At 47.3% G+C, this 9,465-nt stretch overlaps 1 protein-coding gene and 2 long non-coding RNA genes across 3 annotated transcripts; all 3 read left to right on the top strand.

Moving 5' to 3' along the window:
• On the top strand, positions 1 to 823 carry LOC124707969. The gene is made up of 3 exons (XR_007005029.1): positions 1 to 113; positions 190 to 317; positions 602 to 823. It is a non-coding gene; the product is annotated as an uncharacterized LOC124707969 (long non-coding RNA).
• Positions 824 to 1,035: 212 nt separating this feature from the next.
• Positions 1,036 to 1,569, top strand: LOC124708048. The gene is made up of 3 exons (XR_007005038.1): positions 1,036 to 1,135; positions 1,336 to 1,455; positions 1,521 to 1,569. It is a non-coding gene; the product is annotated as an uncharacterized LOC124708048 (long non-coding RNA).
• Positions 1,570 to 4,307: 2,738 nt separating this feature from the next.
• Positions 4,308 to 7,813, top strand: LOC124706902 (receptor-like protein EIX1). Its single transcript, XM_047238578.1, has 2 exons — positions 4,308 to 6,736; positions 6,830 to 7,813. Exons 1-2 carry the CDS (start codon positions 4,345 to 4,347, stop codon positions 7,513 to 7,515), a joined length of 3,078 nt encoding a protein of 1,025 aa, XP_047094534.1. The 5' UTR covers positions 4,308 to 4,344; the 3' UTR covers positions 7,516 to 7,813.
• Positions 7,814 to 9,465: the final 1,652 nt, after the last annotated feature.

Genomic DNA, 9,465 nt, shown 5'->3' with positions numbered 1-9,465 from the left:
AGATTACGCTTCTTTAGCCAGCGAGATAGCCATGGGTAGTACATCAGGACGCGATCCATACAAGTGTTGGACTCACTTGGTGTTGAATGAGTCGGAGTGACCTCACTCTTATGGTAAGTGTTTATCGACTATTATTTTCTTTTGACATTCTGTTCGTCTCAATATCTAATGTCTTTTCTCATATAAAAGTTGCAAGGACTTGAGAAGAATCTGAAGATCGCATCTAAAATGAAGAACTCTAACGAAGGTGAAAAGTGGCAGGATGTCAATGTCACAACATGGCCAGTAATAGAACATTTTCAAGAATGTGTGGATGGGTATGTTGAACATTTTCATATTTACATGTACAAATAGAAGAACCGTTGCCTTACCTCATGCACATATGTTGTTTAGATATTTCCTATATGAGAGCCTAAATCATTATCATGTAATCTTGTAGCGCCTCATGTGGGTTGTTCATGCTTAATTTTATGGAATATTGGACAGGTGATATGTTGTCTGATCATGTCACCCAGGTATGTCGTTTTCCGTTTCAAAATATTACTCAGTTGCTTCTTCAGTTGTTGTCTTAACAAAAAATACATTTGATACTATTTTGTAGGAGAATATGATAAATTTCCGACGGAAAATGATTGCTACATTGCTGGACTCGGAATTGAATAAGATAAAAGGAAATCCAATATACTATCAACCTAACGATGAAGAAAATGTATCTAATTGAGATTGTGCGATTGTGGAGGGTCCAAACAAACAAGACTTATCTGATCTACCTCAAAATAAAAATCTCATTCCGATCCACAACATGCCCACTGATCAGCGCAAGTTAGTTGAAGAGCTTTGCAAATACATCATGTCCATTAAAGATGTCAAGCGCCTGGAGTAAGTAACATGTAATTGTTTTGCTAATATGCATTGATCGTTTCACAAGCTTTAACATTTGTCTCATAGGCAAGAATGGGTGCGGAGCTCAACTCCATATCCAATAAGGTTGAGTCTTAAGAAAATCCAAAATATACTTAGGATGGATCAACCTATGGACAACGATTGCTTCTATTTCGGCATACGAATAGTGGCATGCGACCAGGTCATACAAATGGTAGAGACTGATGTGCACTACATGGATCTACGTTTTTGCGTAAGTTACTACAATCTCGTATTTTCATTGTTAATCTACTGTAAACTAAGTTTTCTTAGCAACTGTACCTACCTAGCCGTTAAAGCTTTTTTGATATATATATGTTAGATGAATTCTGCATACGCAACACAATATCAAATTAGTACTACTGGAATGCTAGATTGTTCTCTAACTAATGCTATTTAACTTATTTTTGTCAGACGGCGATGGTTCAGTCCATGCGAGGTAACAAATAGCGAGTAAAGCCAAATATCCAGTCGTTAGCAGCATTGTTCGACAGTTGGCCTGGGATAGACTACAAAATCTCTTCACGCAAATTGGTAAATATATTAACTTTTCCAACATTGTCACATTATATGTGTTTCTAATAATTGTTCCTTTGAAGGTTTTGTTTCCTTATGTATCCATGCGGCACTTTAACTTGTTCTCCATCGATAAGCATGCCTCTTCTGTGTGTGTTATTGATCCGCCATCACCGGAGAGTAAAATGATTCGATCTAACAACATGCAATTAAAGCTACAAAGAATTTCAATTTATCTAAGCGACGCACTTGCATTAGCACAACCTGGTTGGGATGCCGATGTATTTTCCTGGCCACGTAGATCACCAGTTGGTATTCCAGAAAATCCAGACCCGTGAGTATATCTAAAACTAAACCCAAATGTTTTGCTCTGTTTTCATTCACAAAGATAATGATGAGGCATTTTATCTACAGGAATGCATCTGGCTATTTTGTATTTTACATTATACTCGCATGGAATGGTAAAGAAGTGGTCCATCCAATATGCACGGTGGGTGCTATACTACGTTGCACATTTTTTCCGCATGAACTATACATGTTAATGTGAAGTATTCTTATGCAGAATGTTTTTGAGCTCAAGAAGAATTTTTTGGTACGCTTGCTCAAGTACAGTAAAAATGAAGCAGAAGAAAATATTCCTAGCATTGTACGACAGTATTTAAGGAGTATCGAGGAGTACATTCTTTTAATGTAAACAATTAGTGGAGTGCTTATTTAATTTTTATAAACGATGTCAATTATTATAACGTTCTTCATAACAATGTAGTTGTATGACAATGCTATCTTGTTATTGTGTTTCGTATTAGCATGCTATAGTACATTATAATATAGTTGATTTGGTTTAAATTTTTATACTGAGTTTTAAATTATTTATGTGCATTGAGAAATAAAATTTGAGGACCCGTAGCAACGCACGGGCATTTGTACTATATCAATATATTTTTCGCATTCAACTTTTCTTGGTTTTCTGCAACTAAGAGGTAGTCCTAGATATGTGCATGGGAGGACACCAATGCTACAGCCAGAGCCAGCAACCAGCTCAGAATGATCCATCAGATCACAACGAATAGGGAAGATGGTACATTTATTCAAGTTGATCCGCAACCCTGAAGTTTGTCCAAAGAAAGATAGAATATTAAATACACTTACCACCTCATCTTTAATAGGGTTTAGAAATGAAGCTGCGTCGTCTGCATAAAAGCTTCTGCGCATCCTATCGGCTCGATGAGAACCATCGAGCATAATTACAAGAAGCTACATATCTGCAACTCGATCTGCAAGGATATGCATAGCTGTATCAGCAGGCATCAGCCACGGGTAAAAGTGCTGACGCTAAAAGTCGAAAACAGTGGCTTTCTTCAGAAAAAATGTAACTCACAGAAGGTATGGTCAATTACTCAATTTCCCAGAAGCTCAACTGCTCAGTTACGGATCGGTAACAGTCTGAATGGGAAAAAAACGCTTCGCTCCGCTCCGTCCCCCGCGGGCGGAGTCGGGCGAACGACCTAACCCTCGCGCCGCCAGGTTCCGCTCCTCCCTCTCCTCCCCTTCGCCGCCGTCGGCGCAGGCCGCCGGGCAAAGTCCCGTGTGGTGCCGGCGGCGGCGGACATGCTCCTACCCGCGCGCGAGGCGGGCGACGCGGGGTCGCCCGGTGCTGGCGGCGGTGCGCTCCGGTGGGCAGGGTTCCGGCGGCGGCGGCGCTCCTCCCGGGTGGCGGCGGCGTTGGGTGACATGGTGACGACGGCGCGGCCCCTTGGCGGCGGGGCGGCGGGGTGGTCGGCCGGCGGCGCGGGCGGCGCAGCCCCGACCCGGATCCGGGCCCGTCCGGGCCCCATCCGGGCTTGGGCGGGCCTCGGTCGGGCATCCCGAGGCCTGCTCCCGGCGGCTGGTGGAGCGTTTCTTGCTGAGGGTGGCTAGGACGGCGGCGCGTGGACTGCAGCGCAGCCACGGGAGCTTCACGAGCCCGGCGGGCTCGGCCGGGCCAGAGTAGCCTGGTTTGCTCCTGTGCTGCGTCCGGTCTGTCACCGCAGCTGGCGGTGGAGGTTGCGTCCTCCCGCGTGGCTGCTGCCCAGGCTCTCCTCGGCTCGGGGTGTTTGGTTTCGTCGGTCTTCGTCAGTGGGTCACGGTGAGACGGCGGTGGTGGTTGCGTGACCGTGGTGGCACGAGTGGGTAGGCGGCAAGGTTGGCGGAGCATGACGGAGTGTCCGGGACCGTGGGACTTTGGGGGATGGGAGAATTCCTTGTCGGCGCCCGACACCGACACGGTGACGCTCGCGGGCGCCACCATTCCTTCTTAAGGGGCATCGGGGTTTCCCCTTCCCACTTCCCTTCCGCATACCGGGGGAAACCCTAGGCTTGTCCGGGCAGCAGCGTCGTCATCGTTGCATTCCTTCTTGAAGGTGCTGCCTTGGTATGCGGCGCTTCGGAGGGCTAAGCTCGTGGTGGGAATCTTCCGGAGGGCGCTGCGGTTGCGGATCATCAGCGTTTTCGTCGATCCGACTTTGTCATCCTTTCTTTCTTTTTTCTTCTTCTTGTGTTTTCTTTTAGGCTTTGTTGTGCTGTTTGCCCCAGCGGTGGTCTCTATCTTGTATCAGTTCGTTCTTTATATTAATATAGCGGGGCGAAAGCCTATTTCGAGGAGGACGTAGCGATTGAAATAGGTTGCAGTTTATCTGCACATATTTCCATGTTTTGTCCGCCCTCAGACCGGAGTGGATCACGACATCTTGTCGAGTATTCCAACTGTGGAAATGTCTTCCAGTCAACATGAGTGACAGGCTGATAGTCACATTGGCCTAACTAGTGTGTGTCCATCCAAATTTGTGGTAGCCGGTAGCCCCTACAAGATATGGTACCCATATTTCTCCTTTTGACAGTTCATCACTCGGTACAAACTGACAGTCCATCATGTTTTCGTTCGGCATCCCCTCCGCGCATGTGCGCACAAGCCTACTAGACCAGCACAACGCCATGGCTGCACTTAGTTTCCTCTTCCTAATCATCCTAGCTACAGCCTCCTTAGTAAACTGCGCGAACCAAGCATCCAAGGAGAGCTGCTTCCCGGCCGAGAAGGCCGCGCTGCTCTCTTTCAAGGCCGGCATCACAGGCGACCCGGTGAATCTCCTCACCTCATGGCGGCAGGGACACCACGACTGCTGCCAGTGGAGCGGCGTCACCTGCAGCAGCCGGACAGGCCACATCATCAAGCTCGACCTCCGCAACAAATCTCCAACGTTTAAAGAATTGTATGGTGGTGTCAAGGACCCTAAGAGCCACTCGCTGCGCGGACAGGTATCTCTGTCGTTGCTTGCCCTCCGACGTCTCAGATATCTAGATCTGAGCATGAACACTTATCTCGGAGATGCAATGGCTATGCCAGGATTCCTGGGCTCTCTCAAGAGTTTGAAGTATCTCAACCTCTCCAGCATGGGTTTCAATGGTATAATACCTCCTCAGCTAGGCAACCTATCCAAACTAGTACACCTTGACATAGGAAAGGAGTACAGCTACAATTATCAATACTCAAAGGACATATCTTGGTTAGCGCGTCTCCGGTCGCTAGAGCATCTTAATATGGCCTCTGTCGACCTCAGTGGAGTCCATGACTGGTTCCATATGGTCAACGCCCTTCCCAATTTGGTTGTACTTGCTCTCGGTAATTGTGGCCTTAATATGAGTAATGCCCAATCATCACTTCTACACCACAACCTTACAGTTCTTGAGGAGCTTGACCTATCTGGTAACCCTTTAAACAGTCTGGCTGCACCCAATTGGTTCTGGGATGTAATTAGCCTCAAGAGTCTAAACTTAGAGGGATGTGAATTATCAGGAACGTTTCCTGACGAGTTGGGAAACTTGACCTTGTTAGAGAACTTTGATATATCATATAACTATATCAACGGGATGATGCCAGGAACACTGCAAAATATGTGCAATCTAACCTCTCTAGATCTCAGCGGCAACAACATCAGCGGGGACATAAGAGAGGTGATAGACAGTATACCCAGCTGTTCATGGAAGAATTTGCAAGAGCTGAAGCTGATAGGTGTCAACATCTCTGGCATGACATTACAGTTTGTGTCAAATCTAAGTAACTTAAGGATGCTTGAGGTTAGTGAAAACCAGTTGAGCGGTTCAGTGCCCGTGGAGATTGGCATGCTAACAAATTTGAGTTACATAGACCTTTCAAACAACAACCTGAGTGGTTCATTGCCTACGGAGATTGGCACGCTTACAAAGTTGACTCACTTACACCTTGGACACAACAACTTCAGTGGTTCATTGCCCGCGGAGATTGGCGTGCTTACAAAGTTAACTAACTTATTACTTTCAAACAACAACTTGAGTGGTGTGATATCAGAAGATCATTTTGCTGGTTTAGTGAATTTAAAAGGCATTGACATGTCTTCTAATAATTTGAAATTTGTTATTGACTCCCATTGGGTACCTCCATTCAACTTGGAAATTGCACGGTTTTCATCTTGTTATTTGGGTCCCAAGTTTCCTAAATGGCTTAGATGGCAGAAGGGAATTAAGGAACTTGACATTTCGGACACATGCCTAGTTGGTAGGATCCCCAATTGGTTTTGGACAACCTTTTCTGAGGCTTCTACTTTGGACATATCCTTGAACCAACTTACCGGCGAGTTACCGCCCAGTCTTGAGTTCATGTCAGTGTTTATGCTTTCAATGCAATCAAATCTATTGACCGGTTTGATACCCAAGTTATCAAGAACAATTGAGGTATTGGACATATCCAGAAATTCTTTAAGTGGATTTGTGCAAAATTTCCGAGCTCCACAATTGCAGGTTGCAGTTTTGTTTTCCAATTCTATAACCGGTACTATTCCAATGTCAATTTGCCGATTGCAAAAACTGCTGGTCTTGGATCTTTCAAACAATCTGCTTTCAAAGGAACTTCCTGATTGTGGTAGAAGAGAGCTAGAACAATGGATTCCATCTAACAACAACTCTTCAAGGGTCAATTCCACGACTTCTTTCAGTTTGAAAATCACTACACTCCTTCTAAGCAACAACAGTCTTTCAAGTGGATTTCCTTTGTTTCTACGTCATTGTGCAAGTCTTAGGTTCCTTGACCTGGCTCAAAACAAATTCACCGGGGAGTTACCTAGATGGATTAGCGAAGCCATGCCTAGATTGGTTATGCTACGGTTAAGATCGAATAACTTTTCTGGTCATATTCCAAATGAATTAACGGCACTTCAAGTTGTTCGTATTCTAGATCTATCCAATAATAAATTTTCTGGGGCCATACCGCAATATCTGAAACAACTGAAAGGTTTGGCCGGCAATGCTACAGATAGTGATGATTTTTTTTTTAATAATCCTTTTATTGAAGCATACGATGATGGGGATACATTCTCTTTTATAGGACTTTATAGTGATAGCTTCTCGGAGGTGATAAAGGGACAAGTCCTTGAGTACAGGGAGAATACTCCATATTTGATTACCCTTGATTTATCTTGCAACAGTTTAACCGGTAAAATCCCAAATGAAATAAGCTCCCTTGCCGGTCTCATAAATTTGAATTTATCATCAAACTTGTTGAGTGGAAATATACCAGATAAGATTGGCAACCTTCGATCAGTGGAGTCTCTTGACCTCTCAAAGAACAGACTTGGTGGTGGAATTCCTCAGAGCATAACAAATTTGACATACCTGAGCTATCTAAACTTGTCATACAACAATCTGTCGGGAAGAATACCCTCAGGACATCAACTAGACATCCTGAAGGCAGATGATCCAGCTTCTATGTACATTGGCAATCCTGGTCTTTGTGGAGATCCCGTTCCAAGACAATGTCCTGGTTCTACTAGAGATCCTCCAACTAGTGAAGATTCAACAAGATGGTCTGAAGATGTTTTGTTTCAAATGGATTTCCTTCTAGGATCAATTGTTGGTTTTGTGGTGGGCACATGGACAGTGTTTTGTGGACTTCTCTTCATGAAGAGGTGGAGGTATGCTTATTTCGGGCAACTCGACCAGCTATATGACAGGTTGTATGTCATTTCCGTTGTTACTTGGCGGAAATGGTTCATGAACACGGACGGCAATTAATGAAGAACTACAGGAGTGGTTGTTCCGTACAAAGATGCTGGTGCTTGAATAAAGCGGATGAACAACTTATTGCTATATGTAACGTCAAACACTTGGTCATTCACATTATTGTAAGCAAATATATTTTTGTAGCACCTGTGGTAGCTGTGTATGCCTTACAGTTTCCTCTCTCATAAACGAAACGTATTTGTTTATCATATACCCATTATGGACTAATATTTGGAATTATTTGTATTTCTAAACGGAGGTTTTGGACCATGAGATATATGAGTTGATTTTTGCTGGTGTGGTTTTATTACTTTTTGGTGAAATCAATTGATGTTGCTGGTGTGATTTCCATTCCGGCGCCACCTGAATTTTGAACCGTTAATCCATGCTACACTGCTTTTAATATCATTTGTGCTGCACCTTGATTTACAGTTGTGCTTCACCGTTCAGAGTAGCATTTACTTTCTTCTCGCTCCTTGTAGTTGGTGCTAGAACAGGCATATTTGTAAATCAGCCATGAAGTATAGAGCTGACGGTTGGAAAACAGTATGAAAGAAGTACTTTCCCGTTTGGGCGTGCATTACCATGCCTAAGAGCAGGTCTAACAGACCCCTTATAACCCGCCCACCCCGTAAAATTTCGGCGAGATACGGGGCAGGCGCGGTTTGGGCCGTTTAGCAGGCCCCGTATTCGGGCCGCCCCGTTTCGGCGGAATACGGGGCCCAGGAAATCGGCCCCTCCGCCCCCTACTTATACCGGGCGCAGGTGCGAGTGAGGGGTTAACCCCTCACTCGCAACCCTAGCTCCGCCGTGCGCCGCCGCCTCCTCCTCCTGCTCCGGCGAGCAATTCGTCCCAACCCCGCGCCGCATTCCACCCAATCTCAACCATGGACTCCCGCCGCCGTAGTACCGCCTCGCCGGCGAGCGGATCGAAGCGATCCCGCTCGCCGGACAACGTGGAGGATGCCTGGCGGCTTTTTTGCAAAAGATCCGCCGCCAGCAGCCGCCGCGCGGCCTGCAAGTACGACGGCGGGGAGTTCGTCCCGGCGAAGCTCCGTGACTTCACGCGGGGCGGCCGCTGGTACCACGAGGACCCGCCGCTCAAGCCGATGAGCGGCCCGAAGTTCTCGGCGTGGCTCGCCGAGTGGGAGCGCCAACGCCGGGTGAACGAGGCGTGGAGGGCGATCATCAGGAGCACCAGCGGCGGAGGTGCCCCGCTCGCCGGCGAGGAGGAGGAGGAAGACGAGGACAAGGACCCCGCCTTCTTGAAGGCGATTCAAGACTCCCTCAAGGACGCCGCCGAGAAGAACAAGGCGGAGGAGGAAGAAAGGGCGGCTGCCATCGCCGCCGTGAAGGAGGCGGAGGCGCGGGCGGCGCAGGCGCAGGAGGAGGCCGATGGGTTCATCATCGACCTCTCCGACTAGAAATCACGATCCGATCGCGCATTTTGTATGTATGTAGGTACATCGATTTCTATGTATGATCGACGAACTATGAATGAAAGTTTCCCGGGGTTTTAAATTTACAAATATACGGGGTTAAATACGAGTTCTGCTAGACGGAGCGGTGTCTGATCGACCATTTTTTTTTATACGGGGCGAATTGCGAGCGTTATACGGGCCCTATTAGACATGCTCTAACGGCGTCGGCCCGCAAATTCCCGCATCCGCCCGAGCGAGGCGACCAAGCGGCGGCTCCGAGCACCGGGTGCCATGGCGGCGCGGTGGCTCTGCTCGCCGGCGCCCGCGTGCGGCGGTTATCGCTGCGCGCGGCTCCGTCGATCGGAGCTTCCCGTGCCGTTTGCGCACGGCCGCCGTGGGGGGACTCGCCGGTTCCGTGACGAGGTTGGAGCCTGCGGCGGTCTGCCACGACGCCGGCTAACTCGCGGCTGGAGGCCTCGCTTGCCTGTGCGGAGCGACGGGGTCCAAGTCGACGCACGGTCACGACCGTTGTCGTCTCGAG

This window comes from Lolium rigidum, chromosome 4 (assembly GCF_022539505.1).
Source record: "Lolium rigidum isolate FL_2022 chromosome 4, APGP_CSIRO_Lrig_0.1, whole genome shotgun sequence".
In the NCBI taxonomy this organism is placed as follows: Eukaryota; Viridiplantae; Streptophyta; class Magnoliopsida; order Poales; family Poaceae; genus Lolium; species Lolium rigidum.
Note: the sequence above shows the minus strand (reverse complement) of the source record. Positions and strands in the feature narration are given on the sequence as shown.